The sequence below is a fragment of the Phocoena sinus genome, chromosome 2 (genome assembly GCF_008692025.1).
Source record: "Phocoena sinus isolate mPhoSin1 chromosome 2, mPhoSin1.pri, whole genome shotgun sequence".
Classification (NCBI taxonomy): Eukaryota; Metazoa; Chordata; class Mammalia; order Artiodactyla; family Phocoenidae; genus Phocoena; species Phocoena sinus.
Genome location: NC_045764.1, coordinates 507,630 through 528,903, shown reverse-complemented (window position 1 = coordinate 528,903; position 21,274 = coordinate 507,630). Strand labels below are relative to the sequence as shown.

The window sequence follows — 21,274 nt, the reverse complement described above, 5'->3', positions numbered from 1 at the left end:
GTCAGGCAGAGACAAGCGATCACAGCTGCCTCAGGTCTTTTCTGAGCACGTGCATATCCCTACACTTGCTTGTGGCATTTTAAAACCCCAGGAATATGGTGGAGTTTTTCAAAGCCCTCTATAGACCTCACATTTCCAAGATTTTCCTTTTAATTTTTTTTTTTGTCCAGCCTCTTGTTTGTCCCAACTGATATTGCCATCTCAGCTTTTATGTTCAATAATTGCCGCTGATTTTTTTTTTAAGACACACCCTGAGGATAGGACTTTCCTCATTAAATGAGTCCTGAGGTAAAGACAAGCCTTTGGAGCTTTTCCTAAAAGTTGCCATTCAGGTCAAATAGTGACCATTCTTTTGTAATGAGGCTTTTGGGGGAGCTCCAAACCCATTCTTCCCCCTCCTGTGGCTGCCAGGCTGCAGGTTTTTCACAGATACCATGGTTTCCAGGCCGTTGGTTTTCAAGGCTACTGCAGAGCTGGGGAGAGGAAGGTGGGAAAGTTAAGATGCCACAAAGCTCACTGTTCTTACTGAAGTTCAGCTGTTTTTCTTGAATAAACACCCCTGTTACAAGCCTTTCATTAAATTCGAGAGTTCCAAAAATGTTGATTTTGCCATTTTTTGCCAGTGTACTCACTGTTGTTATAGATGATCGTATCCTTACCCTACCATTCCACAAGCGCTTGGGCATTTAAGTTAATCATTTTTGCACTGATGCTACGATTTTGGAAGTAATAGCAACACAATTTGATAATTCTCCAGATTGGTTATTCTCCAGTCTAGATACACGTCATCTTCAGAGCTTTAAAAACGATATCCTCATGCAAGAGGCTTAACCCTTATTCTGTCTGTTGAGATTGAGGCCTTGGCATACATATTTCTAAAAAGTCACCCCAGGTGGTTATGATGTGAAACCAAGGCTGAGAACCACTGATCTAGATCTTATTTATTTTGAATCCCACAACGTAAAATAGTACCTTACATTTCTGAGGTTCCACATGGATATCTCAGGAGGTAAGAAGTCTGCCAGTCTCTGTTCTAGTCAGACCACATCTGGAGCTGTGTTAAACTCGGTGTGTTCTCAGAGAAACTTTGATAAATGAGAGGGAAGACCAATGAAAACCATTTACTATGAAAATTAGTTAAAGGTACACACAGAAAATGAGGGAGACCAGGTAGCTGGCTTCAAATGTTAGAAGAACATTCATGAAAATTAGTTGCAGGTAGTATAATGTTCATTATGAGTTAAAGAGATTCATCTGATGAACTGGGAAGCTAATCACATATTTATAAAAAATACGATATAACAGACCCAACAAGTAAACTTTTGGAATAGAACCTCTTCATAAATTAGAGACTCCCTGTTTTATTGTTTTTGTTTTTTGAAGTGTAGTATTCCATACAGTTAATTTTTTTCAGTCGAGATTATGGTTTCAAGTATTATTCTTAGCCTGATCTACACAACTCACTGATTGGATCTTAACCAGAAACTGGTTTACCCATCTTAATCTGTGGGTTATTGACTATAAGTGGGAAAAATTCTAAATATATATATGCATATGTATATGTACAGATTTACACGCAATAGGTACTTTATGATAATATGTCTTATATTCGTTTAGCACCTTGTACTTACAGACTTCTTTCAAATACATCATTGGCTAAGAAGGTCACTTAATTACCTCCATAAGCCTCTGAATACACAATGGTGCTTCACAAATTAGACCTCCTCATTAACAGAATGTGGCATCTAAAGCAGAATCAACACAGGACATAGTAAAATCGAAAAATCACAGTTGACTGTGATAATTTAAAAGATTATCTTAAATTAGGCTAAGGAAGTAGAAAAAAACAGAACCATTAAATTTTTTAAAAACTTATCTTGTGAATTAATTGGATAAAGGCACCTTCAATGTTTAATACATTTTCTGCTACATAAATCTAGACTGTGAGCCACCATGTCATTTATTTCACTGGAAATTAATTTATTGTTCCTTCAGTTCAGAAGGAAAGGAATGATCAGTGATGTTCTGTGTTTGATTTTTGAAGAACTACATTTGAAAGTGTAAAGTAATTCTAGATTTTATATATATATATATTTAAGCTGTAGGACTTGTTAACTACTAGGACCAGAACAGGGGTCTTATTGTGAAAGAGCCACACAAACTTTCTGCTCTCCTTGAGTATATAGAGGTATATTTAGAATTTGAAAAGGAATTTATTGAGTATACCTTTAGGAAAAGATCTGCCTGTTGAGTTTTGGTTTCTCTGACATGCTATTCTAATGTGAACGTAGCATTTTTGAAAGTTTTTATATGCAATGTACTCTTTGAAAATCTCTTTCAAATATTATATTATGCATTGTATGGGCTCTATATGGCACAGAGCAGTGTTTTTATAGCCCTTCTAGTCAAAATTTTTTTTCTGAAGTCACATTACGCTTGTCTTGCATGTGCTTTAAAGTTGCATTCTGTGTACCTCACCTCCTCAGAAAGCTGCCGGTTTTTTTGCTGGAGGCAAGAGAGGGAGTTTCAAGCCTGTTATTTCACCTGCTCTGTGCCAAACATACGGGTTCCTGTTTTATTCATTAATCTATAAAAAATAATCTGTCCTAATATCTTCCTATTAGTTGAATTTTTTTCAGTCTCAGTCACTTAGACTTTATTATTATTTCTTTTATCCTAAATTTTTTTTTACATCTTTATTGGAGTATAATTGCTTTACAATGGTGTCCTAGTTTCTGCGTTATAACAGTGAATCAGTTATACATATACATATGTTCCCATATCTCTTCCCTCTTGCGTCTGCTTCCCTTCCACCCTCCCTATCCCACCTCTCCAGGCAGTCACAAAGCACCGAGCTGATCTCCCTGTGCTATGCGGCTGCTTCCCACTAGCTATCTATTTTACATTTGGTGGTGTATATATGTCCATGCCTCTCTCTCGCTTTGTCACAGCTTACCCTCCCCCCTCGCTGTGTCCTCAAGTCCATTCTCTACTAGGTCTGTGTCTTTATTTCTGTCTTACGCCTAGGTTCTTCATGACACTTTTTTCCTTAAATTCCATATATATGTGTTGGCATACGGTATTTGTCTTTCTCTTTCTGACTTACTTCACTCTGTATGACAGACGCTAGGTCTATCTACCTCATTACAAATAGCTCAATTTCGTTTCTTTTTATGGCTGAGTAATATTCCATTGTATATATGTGCCACATCTTCTTTATCCATTCATGCGATGATGGACAATTAGGTTGTTTCCATCTCTGGGCTATTGTAACTAGAGCTGCAAAATGTTCATTGTAAATGAACATTTTGGTACATGACTCTTTTTGAATTATGGTTTTCTCAGGGTATATGTCCACTAGTGGGATTGCTGGGTCATATGGTAGTTCTATTTGTAGTTTTTTTAAGGAAGCTCCATACTGTTCTCCACAGTGGCTGTATCAATTTATATTCCCACCAGCAGTGCAAGAGGGTTCCCTTTTCTCCACACCCTCTCCAGCATTTATTGTTTCTAGATTTTTTGATGATGGCCATTCTGACTGGTGTGAGATGATATCTCATTGTAGTTTTGATTTGCATTTCTCTAATGATTAATGAAGTTGAGCATTCTTTCATGTGTTTGTTGGCAGTCTGTGTATCTTCTTTGGAGAAATGTCTATTTAGGTCTTCTGCCCATTTTTGGATTGGTTGTTTGTTTTTTTGTTATTGAGCTGCATGAGCTGCTTATAAATTTTGGAGATTAATCCTTTGTCAGTTGCTTCGTTTGCAAATATTTTCTCCCATTCTGAGGGTTGTCTTTTGGTCTTGTTTATGGTTTCCTTTGCTGTGCAAAAGCTTTGAAGTTTCATTAGGTCTCATTTGTTTATTTTTGTTTTTATTTCCATTTCTCTAGGAAGTGGGTCAGAAAGGATCTTGCTGTGATTTACGTCATAGACTGTTCTGCCTATGTTTTCCTCTAAGATTTGGAGAGTTTCTGGCCTTACATTTAGGTCTTTAATCCATTTTGAGCTTATTTTTGTGTATGGTGTTAGACATTGTTCTAATCTCATACTTCTATATGTACCTGTCCAGTTTTCCCAGCACCACTTATTGAAGAGGCTGTCCTTTCTCCACTCTACATTCCTGCCTCCTTTATCAAAGATAAGGTGACCATATGTGTGTGGGTTTATCTCTGGGCTTTCTATCCTGTTCCATTGATCTATCTTTCTGTTTTTGTGCCAGTACCATACTGTCTTGATTACTGTAGCTTTGTAGTATAGTCTGAAGTCAGGGAGCCTGATTCCTCCAGCTCCGTTTTTCGTTCTCAAGATTGCTTTGGCTATTCGGGGTCTTTTGTTTTTCCATACAAATTGTGCAATTTTTTGTTCTAGTTCTGTGAAAAATGCCAGTGGTTTGATAGGGATTGCATTGAATCTGTAGATTGCTTTGGGTAGTAGAGTCATTTTCACAATGTTGATTCTTCCAATCCACGAACATGGTATATCTCTCCATCTATTTGTATCATCTTTAATTTCTTTCATCAGTGTCTTATAATTTTCTGCATACAGGTCTTTTGTCTCCTTAGGTAGGTTTATTCCTAGATATTTTATTCTTTTTGTAGCAATGGTAAATGGGAGTTTTTTCTTGATTTCACTTCCAGATTTTTCATCATTAGTGTATAGGAATGCTAGAGATTTCTGTGCATTACTTTTGTTTCCTGCTACCTTACCGAATTCATTGATTAGGTCTAGCAGTTTTCTGGTAGCATCTTTAGGATTCTTTATGTATAGTATCATGTCATCTGCAAACAGTGACAGCTTTACTTCTTCTTTTCTGATTTGGATTCCTTTTATTTCCTCTTCTTCTCTGATTGCTGTGGCTAAAACTTCCAAAACTATGTCGAATAAGAGTGGTGAGAGTGGGCAACCTTGTCTTGTTCCTGATCTTAGTGGAAATGCTTTCGGTTTTTCACCATTGAGGATGATGTTGGCTGTGGGTTTGTCATATATGGCCTTTATTATGTTGAGGAAAGTTCCCTCTATGCCTACTTTCTGCAGGGTTTTTATCATAAATGGGTGTTGAATTTTGTCGAAAGCGTTCTCTGCATCTATTGAGATGATTATATCGTTTTTCTCCTTCAATTTGTTAATATGGTTTATCACATTGATTGTTTTGCGTATACTGAAGAATCCTTGCATTCCTGGAATAAACCCCACTTGATCATGGTGTATGATCCGTTTAATGTGCTGTTGGATTCTGTTTGCTAGTATTTTGTTGAGGATTTTTGCATCTATGTTCATCAGTGATATTGGCCTGTAGTTTTCCTTCTTTGTGACATCCTTTCTGGTTTTGGTATCAGGGTGATGGTGGCCTCATAGAATGAGTTTGGGAGTGTTCCCCCCTCTGCTATATTTTGGAAGAGTTTGAGAAAGATAGGTGTTAACTTTTCTCTAAATGTTTGATAGAATTCGCCTGTGAAGCCATCTGGTTCTGGGCTTTTGTTTGTTGGAAGATTTTTAATCACAGTTTCAATTTCAGTGCTTGTGATAGGTCTGTTCATATTTTCTATTTCTTCCTGATTCAGTCTTGGCAGGTTGTGCATTTTTAAGAATTTGTCCATTTCTTCCAGGTTGTCCATTTTATTGGCATATAGTTGCTTGTAGTAATCTCTCATGATCTTTTGAATTTCTGCAGTGTCAGTTGTTACTTCTCCTTTTTCATTTCTAATTCTATTGACTTGAGTCTTCTCCCTATTTTTCTTGATGAGTCTGGCTAATGGTTTATCAATTTTGTTTATCTTCTCAAAAAACCAGCTTTTAGTTTTATTGATCTTTGCTATCGTTTCCTTCATTTCTTTTTCATTTATTTCTGATCTGATTTTTATGATGTCTTTCCTTCTGCTAACTTTGGGGGGTTTTTGTTCTTCTTTCTCTAATTGCTTTAGGTGCAAGGTTAGGTTGCTTATTCGAGATGTTTCCTGTTTCTTAAGGTAGGAGTGTATTGCTATAAACTTCCCTCTTAGAACTGCTTTTGCTGCATCCCATAGATTTTGGATCGTCGTGTCTCCGTTGTCATTTGTTTCTAGGTATTTTTTAATTTCCTCTTTGATTTCTTCAGTGATCACTTCGTTATTAAGTAGTGTATTGTTTAGCTTTCATGTGTTTGTATTTTTTACAGATCTTTTCCTGTAATTGATATCTGGTCTCATAGCATTGTGGTCAGAAAAGATACTTGAAACAATTTCAATTTTCATAAATTTACCGAGGCTTGATTTGTGACCCAAGATATGATCTATCCTGGAGAATGTTCCATGAGCACTTGAGAAAAATGTGTATTCTGTTATTTTTGGATGGAGTGTCCTATAAATATCAATTAAGTCCATCTTGTTTAATGTATCATTTAAAGGTTGTATTTCTTTATTAATTTTCAATTTGGATGATCTGTCCATTGGTGAAAGTGGGGTGTTAAAGTCCCCTACTATGAATGTGTTACTGTCGATTTCCCCTTTTATGGCTGTTAGTATTTGCCGTATGTATTGAGGTGCTCCTTCGTTGGGTGCATAAATATTTACAATTGTTATATCTTCTTCTTTGATCGATCCCTTGATCATTATGTAGTGTCCTTCTTTGTCTCTTCTAGTAGTCTTTATTGTACAGTCTATTTTGTCTGATATGAGAATTGCTACTCCAGCTTTCTTTTGGTTTCCATTTGCATGAAATATCTTATTCCATCCCGTTTCAGTCTGTATGTGTCTCTAGGTCTGAAGTGGGTCTCTTGTAGACAGCAAATATATGGGTCTGGTTTTTGTATCCATTCAGCCAATCTGTATCTTTTGGTGGGAGCATTTAGTCCATTAACATTTACAGTAATTATCGATATGTATGTACCTATTCCCATTTTCTTAATTGTTTTGGGATCGTTATTGTAGGTATTTTCCTTCTCTTGTGTTTCTTGCCTAGAGAAGTTCCTTTAGCAGTTGTTGTAAAGCTGGTTTGGTGGTGGTGAACTCTCTCAGCTTTTGCTTGTCTGTAAAGGTTTTAATTTCTCCATCAAGTCTGAATGAGATCCTTGATGGGTAGAGTAATTTTGGTTGCAGGTCTTTCTCCTTCATCACTTTAAATATGTCCTGCCAGTCCCTTCGGGCTTGCAGAGTTTCTGCTGAAAGATCAGCTGTTAACCTTATGGGGATTCGCTGGTGTGTTATTTGTTGTTTTTCCCTTGCTGCTTTTAATATGCTTTCTTTGTATTTAATATTTGACAGTTTGATTAATACGTGTCTTGGCGTATTTCTCCTTGGATTTATCCTGTATGGGGCTCTCTGTGCTTCCTGGACCTGATTAACTATTTCCTTTCCCATATTAGGGAAGTTTTCAACTATAATCACTTCAGATATTTTCTCAGTCCCTTTCTTTTTCTCTTCTTCTTCTGGAACCCCTATAATTCGAATGTTGGTGTGTTTAATGTTGTTCCTGAGGTCTCTGAGACTGTCTTCAGTTCTTTTCATTCTGTTTTCTTTATTCTGTTCTGCAGTGGTTATTTCCACTATTTTATCTTCCAGGTCACTTATCTGTTCTTCTGCCTCAGTTATTCTGCTATTGATCCCATCTAGAGTATTTTTAATATCATTTATTGCGTTGTTCATCGTTGTTTCATGTTTATTTCTTCTAGGTCCTTGTTAAATGTTTCTTGCATTTTGTCTATTCTATTTCCAAGATTTTGGATCATCTTTACTATCATTATTCTGAATTATTTTTCAGGTAGACTGCCTATTTCCTCTTCATTTGTTTGGTGTGGTGGGTTTTTACCTTGCTCCTTCATCTGCTGTGTGTTTCTCTGTCTTTTCATTTCGCTTAATGAAAAGCTGTGTGTTTGCGGTCTCCTTTACACAGGCTGCAGGTTTGTAGTTCCCGTTGTTTTTGGTGTCTGCCCCCAGTGGCTAAGGTTGGTTCAGTGGGTTGTGTAGGCTTCCTGGTGGAGGGGACTAGTGCCTGTGTTCTGGTGGATGGGGCTGGATCTTGTCTTTCTGGTGGGCAGGTCCACGTCTGGTGGTGTGTTTTGGGGTGTCTGTGGACTTACTATGACTTTAGGCAGCCTCTCTGCTAATGGGTGGGGTTGTGTTCCTGTCTTGCTAGTTGTTTGGCATAGGATATCCAGCACTGTAGCTTGCTGGTCGTTGAGTGAACCTGGGTGCTGGTGTTGAGATGGAGATCTCTGGGAGATTTTCGCTGTTTGATATTATGTGGAGCTGGGAGGTCTCTTGTGGACCAGTGTCCTGAAGTTGGCTCTCCCACCTCAGAGGCACAGCTCTGACTCCTGGCTGTAGCAGCAAGAGCCTTTCATCCACACGGTTCAGAATAAAAGGGAGAAAAAGTAGAAAGAAAAAATTAGTAAAAGTAGAAAGAAAGGAGGGATGGAGAGAGGGAGGGACGGAGGAAGGAAGGAAGGAGGGAAGGAAGGAAAAACAGAGAATATAAAGTAAAATAAAATAAGATAAAGTATAATAATGTTATTAAAATAAAAAAATAATTATTAAGAAAAAAGGACGGATAGAACCCTAGGACAAATGGTGGAAGCAAAGCTATACAGCATAAATCTTGCTCTCAAAGTCCACCTCCTCAGTTTGGGATGATTCGTTGTGTATTCAGGTATTCCACAGATGCAGGTACATCAAGTTGATTGTGGAGCTTTAATCCGCTGCTTCTGAGGCTGCAGGGAGAGATTTCCCTTTCTCTTCCTTGTTCGCACAGCTCCCGGGGCTCAGCTTTGGATTTGGCCCCGCCTCTGTGTGTAGGTTGCCTGAAGGCGTCAGTTCTTCGCTCAGACAGGACGGGGTTAAAGGAGCCGCTGATTCGGGGGCTCTGGCTCACTCAGGCCGGGGCTGAGGGAGGGGCACGGAGTGCGGGGCGGGCCTGCGCGGCAGAGGCCGGCGTGACGTTGCACCAGCCTGAGGCGCGCGGTGAGTTCTCCCGGGGAAGTTGTCCCTGGATCCCGGGACCCTGGCGGTGGCGGGCTGCACAGGCTCCCCATAAGGGGGTGTGGATAGTGACCTGTGCTCGCACACAGGCTTTTTGGGGCGGCAGCAGCAGCCTTAGCGTCTCTTGCCCGTCTCTGGGGTCCGCACTTTTAGCCGCGGCTCGCGCCCATCTCTGGAGCTCCCTTAAGCAGCGCTCTTAATCCCCTCTCCTCGCGCACCAGGAAACAAAGAGGGAAGAAAAAGTCTCTTGCCCCTTCGGCAGGTGCAGGCTTTTCCCCGGACTCCCTCCCGGCCAGCCGTGGTGCACTAACGCCCTGCAGGCTGTGTTCACGCCGCCAACCCCAGTCCTCTCCCTGCGCTCCGCCCGAAGCCCGAGCCGCAGCTCCCAGCCCCGCCCGCCCCGGCGGGTGAGCAGACGAGCCTCTCGGCCTGGTGAGTGCCCGTCGGCCCTGATCCTCTGTGCGGGAATCTCCTCGCTTTGTCCTCCGCACCCCTGTTGCTGTGCTCTCCTCCGCGGCTCCGAAGCTTCCCCCATACGCCACCCGCAGTCTCCGCCCACGAAGGGGCTCCTATTCTGTGAAAACCTTCCCTCCTTCACGGCTCCCTCCCACTGGTGCAGGTCCCATCCCTATTCTTTTGTCTCTGTTTATTCTTTTTTTTTTCTTTTGCCCTACCCAGGTACGTGGGGGGTTTCTTGCCTTTTGGGAGGTCTGAGGTCTTCTGCCAGCGTTCAGTAGGTGTTCTGTAGGAGTTGTTCCCCGTGTAGATGTAATTCTGGTGTATCTGTGGGGAGGAAGGTGATCTCCGCGTCTTACTCTTCCGCCATCTTCCCGGAAGCCCCCTACCAGTTGAATTTTAACCAAAAATATTTTGCTAGTTTATATTTTCATCACATTTGTGTATTTGACTTAATTTTGTTTAATTTGAACTTGACATCTTTTCCTACTTATTCAACCACTCAGGCTTTACTTTGATAGCAGCGTGAAGGTGTTTCATATTCTCTTTTTCAATTATGGTTTTTGTTTGTCTTGGGAAATGTCATTGGCAAAATAGCTTCATCTCTTTTGGAATTGCTAACTCTAAATTGGGAAGCTTCTTCTGACTGTTTATAAACTAACTGTAATGTGACAACTTCAACTGTTGGCACTTCCAAGTCCAAACACACAGTGTGCAGTGAAAAGACACTAAATGAGAAATCAGGAGTTCTAAAGTTGCTTTTTAGTTTTGTCACTCATTGTGCATGAACCTTTAGGAACCTTTAGCCTTCCTATCTATAAAATGAGGATGTCATGTCTTCTTAAGGCAGAGTTGTGAGCATCAGATGAGGTAATGTGTGCAGGAGTCCTTTGTAAACTGCAAAAGAATTAGGCTGTTGTTACTGTATTACTATTATTTTTATTTCAGTATGGTTGATTTACAGTGTGACGTTAATTACTGCTGCACAGTGAGGGGATTCAGTTACACACACACACACACACATATATATACATTCTTTTTGTCATGTTCTTTTCCGTTATGGTTTATCACAGGATACTGCATGTAGTTCCCTGTGCTATACAGTAGGACCTTGTTGTTTATCCATTCTATATATAAAAGCTCACATCTACTAACCCCATCCTCCCACTCCATCCTTCCCCCAACCTCTTCCCCCTGGCAACCACCAGTCTGTTCTCTATGTCCGTGATTCTGTTTTTGTTTCATAGATAAGTTCATTTGTGTCATATTTTAGATTCCACATATAAGTCATATCATATGGTATTTGTCTTTCTCTTTCTTTTTTTTTTTACTATTACTATTATTACTATTATCATTATTATTATTAAAGATTTTTCCATTACAGGTAAGTATTTGAATTGTCTATAACCCATATTGTACCACTGGTGAAGTTGGCAAAGACTAGTTATTAAGACACATGAGAAGGTGGGAAATGTGGTGGATTTCCCAGCTGCTTAGCATTTAGTGAAAGACAGTCTTGGTAGAATAATTACTTTTTCCATCCTCAAATATACTGTCTTCCTTTCCAGAGAAACTATGTGAGGCAAGAAGTCATGTGTCTAAAATCTTTAAAGCTGAAAAGGAAAAAAAAAAAGAATCTCACCTTCAAAACAAATAAACAAACTTTGGAGGGGCTTGTAGGGTTGAGTGTAACACTTCACTGTCCCACAGATTAGAAACGTTAGGAGACCTTGGTGAGCCACACCCACGACCTCGCTGACACTGGCTCGCTGGGTCTCTTACCACGCACCTCAGGAAGTTCTTGGATCAGAGGCAGGTGCGATCACTCTCGTTATTCTTCCCCCTGCTGCCCCAGTGCTGTGGCTCACGGGATCCACTGATAAAGCAGTGAGAGAACCAGGAAGTCACTAGAATGGGAGGCTAAGTGATCTGATCCATTTACACTCCATCTTACAGAGCTAATAACACTCTTTTCTTTTTAGTGTTTGTGATTGTGGTTAAGTATCTTAAAGTTATAGTCCCCTTATTTTTTCATAATTCAGCAAACATTTATTGAAAGTCCTCTGAGTGACAGACACCAGACAACATCCCAAGTGAGAGTCAAAGAACAAGACCAGGTGTCTCTGCTCTTGAAGAACTCACACGTTAATGGGGGGAGGACCCATGAGAAAATCATTGCAGTATGATGAAAAGTAAAGAGCCACAGATGCCTTTGGTTTTCAGTAGCCAAATCGGATTTTAGGATGAGCTGATTCAACCGCTCAACGGTGTCTTCGAGGACCAGGCTCTTGTTCTCTTTCTGTTCTGCCATTCTCAGTGTTGTTATAAATAGGAAAACTTTTCCAGAAGATTTCTGAGTTGTCATCTCAGAAGTTATTAGCCACAACTGGGCCATATCTAGGCCACCCCTAAGCAAATCATTGGCAAGGGGAAGGCGACTTCTAGGATAGGTTTAGGCCTCTGGGGTTAGAGATGCTCTCTCCTGATGCTTGTCTGTGAGAATTAGACAACCAAACAAAATCAAGACTTGGCTGATTTATTTTGCTATGCAGTAGAAGCTAACACAACATTGTAAAGCAACTATATTCCAATAAAAATTAATTAAAAATAAAAACTAAAACTGATTACAAATTCTATCTAAAATATAGTTGTTTTATTTGATTTTATCTTTATTAAAATTCTATTATATGTGAAATATAGTCATATATTTATTAAATAACATATAAAAAGAATATATTGCAAAAAAAAGACTTTGTAAACACGAGAGGATGAGGAAATGGATTTTTGGACAAAACCATCGAAAAGAATATGGAAGGCAGGGGGTGACCAACACTGAGAAGGGGAGTGGGGAAATTTTCATGGAGGAGCTGTTATTTAAGCTGCTATTAAAAGATGAGTCAGAGTTTTCAGAGCTGAGTAGGAGTTTGTAGTTTGGTAGGGCTAAACTCCAGGTAAAGAAAATAACTTGGTCAAAGATATAAAAGAACATGGTACGTCGGGAACAGCAATAATCCTAGAGGCCGGAATATAGCTTATGCAAAAGAGTATGGGAAAGAAGAGGTTGGGAAAATACATGAATGTCATTTAGACCTGATCCTGAAGGAAATGAAGCCAGTAAAGGATTTTAAGAAATCTTCTGTCCCTTTGTCAACGTCTTTCTAGTCTTTTTGGAGGTCTGACACTCATTCCCAAGTAGGTGCCTCAGGAAGGGCCTGTGTTAGCATCACTCCCTGAAGTCATCCATGTTTATAACAGTTTTATCCTTGAAGGTCATTGGGCTTCAAACTTTTGGAAGTTAGAACCTTGCTTCACATTTTCTCTTGAGTAGCTCACACGTTACTTTCTTTTCCTTTGCATAAACCACTGTTGTTGGAAAGTCTGAGGATAATAGCTTATTATTTTCTTTAGAAGTGCCTGGGTCTTTTTGCCTGGAAGACCAAAGAATCTTTTTCTGTTTTATTACTGTCCAGCAGTTGTACTAGTATTTGTCTTTATGTTAGCCAATTCTGGGCCAGTTTTCCCTGGTATATTGAGTGACCTTTCAATATATTCTCAGGTTTTATTTATTTCAGGAGAGAGTTTTCTTGAATTACAGTTTTTAAAATTTTGCTCTCTTGTATTGCTTTGTTTCCTTCTTGGGGGCTCTTACTGTACATATGTTAGATTTTCTCTGCCTGTTTGTTCTCTTGAAGTTTTTGTTAGCTCTTTTTCCATCATTTTGGAGTTTTCACATCTTCTATTTATTTAAAGATATTTCCCATTTTGTTTATTCATTCTTGAGTTACTTCTAGTTTACTCTTTATTTCCAAAATTAATTTTAATTTTATTTCTAACTTTTTGTGGATCTTTAAAAATGGGTTTTTACTAATCACCTAATTTGTGAGCTTTAATAATTCTAATCATACTTTCTATGATTTTCTTTTTTTCATTTTTTTCTTGTAGTAACTCCAAATGGAAATTGACTGTGGTCTTTTTATATATAGTGCATTTTTAATTGAAATGAGTTTTCATGGTCTTTTAGGAGAGAGATGTGGGCCAGGGTAGCATTTTTAATTTCATGGTTCTTAGGATGCCATGTCTGCTACTTTCACAGTGATGGAGAGTAGACTCAGACTCCTGTGCTCTCTTGCCCTCCTTTTATCTGGACTTTCTCTTCTCTTCTTCCTGTTACCCTTGCCTTGTTCAATTAGGATGCAACCCCAGTAGTTTCTCCTCAGTGCTGGCTTTGTCCTGTGACAGGGCTTCAGTTTTAAGAATTCATGGGACTCAGACCTATAGAACATTCTAGCACCATCATACCTGTGTGTCATTTTAGTCTTATCCATCCATCAGAGCCTGAAAAGTCAGCTCCCAGCTTCTGTTGCTGTTCCTGAGCTTTCCAATGTGACCTAATGGCAATTTGGTTTCCCTTTGCTTTTCCCCTGCAGATTTCAGAGTTTCTTAGAGCATGTGGGGTTTGTAGTGCTTGGTAACTTGTCCTGATCAGCTTGTATTTGGGGGTTGGTGTAGATATCTAGTTGCTGAATATTGTTGTATGTGTTGTCCCTTTTTTGTTTTGCTATAATACTTGCTCTGTTACCATAGGGAGATTCAAAAACTGTGGCCACCATCATCTTTCAGGAATTCCTCCAGTTTTTTCTCAAGAAAAAAATTGTTAGATAATTATATAATTGATACATTTATTAGATTATTGATGCATATAACATCACTTAGAAAAGGTTGGGCATATCTGGATTCAAATCCCACTTCTGCCACTTATCAGTTTTCTTTTCACATATTAGTTCATTTCTCTGAGGTTCTTCTCATCTATAAGGTGGAAATACTACTACAACTACCACTACCAAGTACTACCTCAAAGAGTAATTTGAATTAAATTAAGTTGGATGTTTGACCAGAGGTTAATAAATTCACATTTATAATCTTCTGATTTGATTGCATCGTAAAGCACAGAAGTGTAATAAGGTGACAATGTAGAAAGATAATTTCTTTTGTATTACTTAAAAACCTTTATTGTAGAATTTTAGAAAAAATGGCAATTAAATATTTTCAAAATTATTTATTGATACATCAGAATTAGGAAGTGTGTCCTAACGATCAGAAATTATATTTAAATTTGACATTGAGAACAAGCCCACCAATATTGCTGATACCATGTCACCTAGCAGTCAGGAGAGGCAACATGTTGTGGACAAAGATGCTTTGCCCTTAAAATTGGGAAGAACCTGACTTAGGCCCTTCCTTCATCATTTCCTAGAAGCTTAGTTTGGTTTGTTATACCCTCAGTGAAAATTTTCCTTCCATAGCTGCAAGTTTGCATGTAATCAAATTCAATAAATGTTAATTGAGCATGTACTCACTGTTAGAAACTGGCTTAGGCACTGGACATATAACACTGAGCTAGACAGGCAGAGTCCCTGCCCTCCTGGAACTTACAGTTCAAGGACAAAGGCAAACAGATAAGCTAATACTGCATAGAGTATTATAAACAGAGAAGAGGGACTTCCCTGGTGGCACAGTAGTTGAGAGTCCGCCTGCCAATGCAGGGGACGCGGGTTTGGGCCCTGGTCCGGGAAGATCCAACATGCCGCGGAGCAGCTAGGCCTGTGCGCCACAGCTACTGAGCCTGCGCTCTAGAGCCCGCAAGCCACAACTACTGAGCCTGTGTGCTGCAACTACTGAAGCCCATGCGCCTAGGGCCCATGCTTCTCTATGGGAGAAGCCACCACAGTGAGAGGCCCAGGCACCCCAGCAAAGAGTGGCCCCTGCTTGCCGCAACTAGAGAAAGCCCACACACGGCAACTAAGACCCCCAAATAAATAATAAAATAAATTTAAAAATAAAAAAATAAACAGAGAAGAACCAGGTATTATAGGAGGAGCGGCTTAGCTCAGACTTGAGGTTCAGGAAAGGCTTCCTGAAGAAAATGGCACATTAGCTAGTAGCTGAGGATGTGTAGGAATCCCCAAGCCAATAGGAAAGCAGACAAAAGGGCATGTGCAAAGGCATGGAGACACGCAGGCAGCACATCTGAGGACGTAAAACGAAGGACTAATGCATAAACAGTGCTTCCAATACTGGTTGAAGTTCAGACTCACCAGGAGAGTTTTTAAAGAATCAGATTTTTTTTTTATAGGCCCCAGCCCAGACTTGCTGAACTACATTCTCAGAGAACATTTCAAGATTCTGGCTGTTAGCTCCTCTGGGGAGCCACTGGCTTAGGGTGTGTGTGGGGCTGGGGAAAGGGGCTCAAGTTAGGGAGGGCGAGGCAGGGAACCCAGGGGTGCACTGGGAAGGGCTGTAAAGCATGTGTGGAGTTGGGATTTTATCCTAAGGGTGGGGGAGCTATGGAAGGACTGGGGAGGTATGGGGATGAGGAGATCAGATTCATGATTTATAAGGATCACGGAGTTTACTAAGGCATGGCCCCTGCTGTCATGAGTGATACAATCTAGTTTATGAGATTGAACATCTTTGAACCTCAGTTTTTAAAATCAAAAATGGAAAAACAGTATCTACTTTGCATGGTTGTTTGGAGGTTTAACTGAGATAATTTATGCACAAAGTGCCTGACATATAGTTGATGCTCAAAAGATGTGAATTTCTGTTGTTTGAGAAAACCACGGAGCCAGGTAATTGGTGGACATCACGCAGCCGCTGTCCAACACCAGGGGAGGTGGGGTTTCTGTTTCGCCATCTATCTCCAGGTTCCTCTGACAAATTCCTTGTCTCTGCCCACACGGCCATACCGGGACAGAAAGCCCGCTTTTTCTCACTACCTCAGTTACGGTCTTTATGCTGATGACTTCCAAGTCTCTACCTCTAGCCTGGTGTTCACTCCTGAGCCCCAGAGCCGCAAAGCCAACTGACTCCTTAAGTGGAACCCTCTACTTAAATGTCTTGTGGGTACTTCTTCTGTTACCTAACACCACCCTTTCCCACACCAAGAAAACAAAACAAAACCCCAATTTCCAACATTATCAACACCACTAGGGCAAGTCAGAAGCATGGGAATTGAGTCACTCGTCCTTATCTTCTCCAGTTAACCCTCACAAGTCCACACCCTTCTCTCCAGGCTGGACCATCACCTCCTCCAAACCACCACCACCTGTTACCTGAACTTGTGAAACAGCCTGAGTCCCCAACACCATTCTTTGCCCCAACCCTGCAATCTTGAGGGACCTTCTGTGAGGCAAAATGGAGAAAATCGCCTCTCCTGCTTCCCCACACACAGTTAATAAGCCTCTTCAGCGGCTTTCGAATGCCACCGAAGCGAGTCTTATGGTCTCCCATTCTCCCTCTCCTATTTTATGCTCTAACCATCCTGACCTAGAAAAAAGTACCTTGTCTCCCACTCACGGTTCCTCACCCAGAATCTCCTTCACACTGGATAACCCCTCACCCCTGAGGTCTCAGCTGGCAAACATCATGGTGGAGGGGCACTCCTTGAATCTTTACACCAGCCAAGAGTCCCTTGTCACACGTATTTGTAGTGTCTTTCCCTCTTCCCCATTAACGCTCCTCGGTCTACTTGTAGCTTCCTAATGCCCATCTTCCCCACTAGATTGTAGCAACGTGGTGGCTAGAGTATTCACAGTCAGTCCATGTTGTTCACGGATTCTATCTGGGGAGTCACCTACTTGCTCACATTTTTTGTAACTCCCAAATCAGCACTCAGGGCACTTTCTCAGTCATTCTTGGACATGCACAGAAAAGTGAAACTTGAAGTTGCCCGACACACTCACTCTCAGTGGGGGTTGGGCAAGCTGACACTCTGCCCGCTTGTCTCCGCCCTTGGACCCTCGATAAGCCTCCGTAGTGCAGTCTGCTTAGTGCCACGTTTTCCACATGTTTGTGTTTTTTGTTGGTTTCACTGTTGAAAATGGCCCCCATGCATAGTACTGAAGTGCAGTCTAGTGTTCCTAAGTGCAAGAAAGCTGCGATATGCCTTGTGGAGAAAATACACGTGCTAGATAAGCTTCATTCAGGCGTGAGCTACAGTGTATATTGTCTGTGGGTTCAATGTTAATGAATTAACGCATATGAAATGAGATGTCTTTAAACAGAAGCACACATAAAACAAGGTTATATTTTGATCAGTTCGTGACAATGTGACCAGAGGCTTGCAGGAAGCTAGCCCTGTATCTCCCCTAGTAGCAATGGTTCAGTATTAGCTAATTCTGTTTCTGTGATGATTTAATAGAACATAACTGCTGCAATAATAAGACTCAATGTGTTTTGTTAACTTCTATATCCCCAGTAGTTATCACAGTGACTCTCACGTGATAGTTGTTCAATACACATTTGTGGAAACGGACCTGTCTCTGTGTATGTGTTGTACATACATACCTACATTTATGTATGTGTGTATAACATAACATGTAAATATATGACATATAAATTGAATTTTTTTCACGCCAAAGGTATACCTCACAGCCTTATCATTACTTTGTGCTTTTTTAAAAAATGCTAAACATAGGTTTATTTTTGATATCATCTTTATTTTTATTGTTATCTAGGATGCTGGAGAGATGGTCCGTTCCTTTGTTGGTGGTTTGGAACTTGTTGTCAATTTACTGAAATCAGATAATAAAGAAGTTTTGGCGAGTGTATGTGCTGCTATTACCAATATAGCAAAAGATCAAGAAAATTTAGCTGTTATCACAGATCATGGAGTTGTCCCTTTATTGTCCAAACTAGCAAATACAGTAAGTAATGTATCTTTTTCTTTCAAAATGTATATTGTCATATCACGGTGTAGTAGCAAAAACAATGAGCTTAAAATCCAAAGACCTGGATTCAAGTTTAATATCTGTCACTTGTGAGGTAGGAGATTTTAGTGAATTCATTTTAGTTTCTCTGAGACTAATAAATGTGAAAGTATATTTCAAACTGAAATCATCACCATCGTCGTTACTACGAGCCTTAAGATAATTGTTCATGCCGACTTTAGAAGGTAAATGCTCCCCTCCCAGCTTAGCAAGCTTGGGTCGATGGCGTTCTTGAGCTAGAAGGTTTTGGCAATCGCTGTATTGTTTACCCAGAGTTGTGCCAGATAGAACAAGCAGGCTTGAGAGATAATGACTTCACCATGACCAGAGGTATTTGAGCATAGCTTGAACTTGGCAGAAAAGTCGTGGAGCAGAAATTCAATGATTGGAAGCCTGCTTGGTCTAGAAGACTTTTGGGCCAGTCTAATACTAAATTCCTGAGAATATCTGCCAGTTTCAGTTAAGGGCACCAAGTTGTGACCTGAATCAAGAGAACAGTACAATTAATAGACAGAAAATTATGGTGTTATTCAGTTGTATTATATCTGTATGAGGTAATTACATCCAGAAAGAAGTATGTGGTCTGCGTAAACAATACAGAAAGGAAAATGGCAGACTCAAAACCTGTCCTCGTCTGCTGCGTTGTCTTCTCCCTCTTGGGAACCAAGGTGTATTCCTGATGTGGAAGTATTCCTAAGGTGAAGAGGTAGAATTAATCCACTTCCCCCACTTACCTGGCAGGCTCCCTTAAGAGTGTCCGGTACTCCTTAGTTGTTTTTATTACTTGGCCACTCGCTGATCTGTAGCTCTGTGTTGTGAGTAGACTTGCTCAAAAGGAAATTGAGCCTTGAGCCAATAACTAATGCCAGACACCTGATCACCTTTACCTGCATGCACTCCACTCCGTTCATAAAAAGAAAATGCAGGATTGAACCTTGATACATTGGTGACCCACCAGAATACTAGTTCCCAGCAAGACACCACCTGAGCAGCCAGTGGGTAATAAACACGTGGAGCAAAAGTATCACAGGGTCATTATGAAGCACATACCATAATCCATTCTCCTTGTGCAGAATGATGATACACTGAGACGTCATCTAGCAGAAGCCATTTCGCGTTGCTGCATGTGGGGCAGAAACAGAGTGGCCTTTGGCGAGCACAAGGCAGTGGCTCCATTAGTGCGGTACCTGAAATCAAATGACACCAACGTGCACAGAGCGACAGCCCAAGCCTTGTACCAGCTTTCAGAAGATGCCGATAACTGCATCACCATGCATGAGAATGGCGCAGTGAAGGTACTGTTGACCAACTTCGTGGTTTAGTTCAAGTTATGTCAATGTAGGTTGGAAAGAAACTTAAGGAATGTTAAGGTTTTACTGAAAGGGGTATTTGAACACACAAAACTGCCCACCTGTTGGCATCACGGCTGCAAATGAGCCATGTGTTATCATTATCATGATTTGTGCTGCAGAAAAGTTGCGTGGAGACAGAATTTTTCTAAATTGAAAACTATAAAATGAACTCAGTTAAATAAGTACAAGTTCCATAATCTGAATTGGATTAAAGAAAATGTATAGTGCATGAATAATCAATGGTATTCATAATTCTGTTTAATATTTTATTTACTTAGCACTTAAATAATAAAATACAGACACCAAATGCACAGCAAAGGAGCTGACAAACAGCAACTAGACAGTCTTGCCAGCCTTAACCACAAGGAAAGGACCAATTCAAAGACATGTTTTTTAAAAAAAAACAACAACAAAAAACTGTGCATCAAATTTTCTTTGCCTTTAACTAATATCCAGGTGGGAAAGTTTCTGCACATAGACTTTGATATATCTGTACATTGGAAACCACCTAGAGCTTATTCTGAGTGGAATGTTTTGATGACAACAGACAGAAAAATACTTAAGAGTACATGAACAGCTTACAAGTATTAGGAAAAATTGATTTCAAATTCTAGCTCTCTTCTATGGCTTGTTTCCTTGTACAATGTAATTTTAATGTCTGTTACCTCAGTTTGGAGCCTCTGACAGCCAGCTGCATTTACATTTTGAAATGTATACCCAAAGTTAGCTTGATCTTTTAGACAAAAGCTAATAAAATCTTAAGTTAATCATATCTTGTCAAACTTACATATGCTGAATATGAAACATCTATGGAGGAATGACTCTTAGAATGCCAGTTGGTAATTTTTTGAGGCCATTATTTGAATTTATCCTTTAAACCTATTATAGCTGAAGAATACGGTGTTAATTTTTCTGAAATTAAACCCAGTTTACGTTTAAATGTGTCAACTTTTCCATTATAAATCCATTTTTTCAGCACATAGGTTAGGCCATATTAATTTTTTCAAGCAAAACACTGGCATAAAAAGCACCTTTTAAACTAAGCACTAACTTTTTAAAGTTAATTATAAAAAAATACACTGGAATGTTTACTTCGAGTTACTAAAGAATGATAAAAATGTCATCACTTCTATGTGATTACGTTCACACTTCAAAAAAGAAGATTTTCTAATTTAAAATTATACGTTCTGTTATTGAACAAGGACAATCTAATATGCACAACCTAAAAACTTTTAAAGAAATGAAGCTATAAATTTAAGTAGCCTGATAAAGTGTCTGACGTAACATGCTTAGACAATTGTCAGTTTAAGAGCAGAATTTCTAGACTACTCAGAAAGTTTTCAAATTTAATAGGTTTACGTGTTACCATTCATTTGACATATATGCCAGGTATATGTGCAACTCTCAATTATTTCTCCTAATACAAGTCAGTAGGTAATCCAAAATCATTTATGAATTGTATTCTGCTATGAAAAATGTTGAAACTGTGTTCACCCACCCACACAGCTTATATAAATAAAAGAATAAAGCAATAAAAATGATGAGGGTGAGGGGACAGGATAGAGAAAAACAGAGAAAGTTTGGTTTGTTGCTCTTGAGACCCTTTCCCGGGTCATCTAAGGGTATGTGGAGGGCCTCTCTGTCTTGCCCATCGGCATTCCTGACTACCTGCTATTTCTACTGGAGGATAAGTGTAAAGAACCGATTCTTGTAAGTTTGCTGTAGGCTACTCTGTCACGAACAGAG

General features: G+C 39.8%; 1 protein-coding gene across 10 annotated transcripts in view; it reads left to right on the top strand.

Annotated features, from left to right (window-relative positions):
• ARMC4 (armadillo repeat containing 4) overlaps positions 1-21,274 on the top strand; it is a 207,887-nt gene that overhangs the window by 101,819 nt on the left and 84,794 nt on the right. For all 10 annotated transcript variants that reach the window (XM_032621216.1, XM_032621217.1, XM_032621223.1 and 7 more), the window contains 2 exons: positions 17,925-18,113; positions 19,250-19,471. In XM_032621216.1, coding sequence (XP_032477107.1) covers positions 17,925-18,113; positions 19,250-19,471 — 411 coding nt within the window. The remainder of the gene's footprint in view (positions 1-17,924; positions 18,114-19,249; positions 19,472-21,274) is intronic.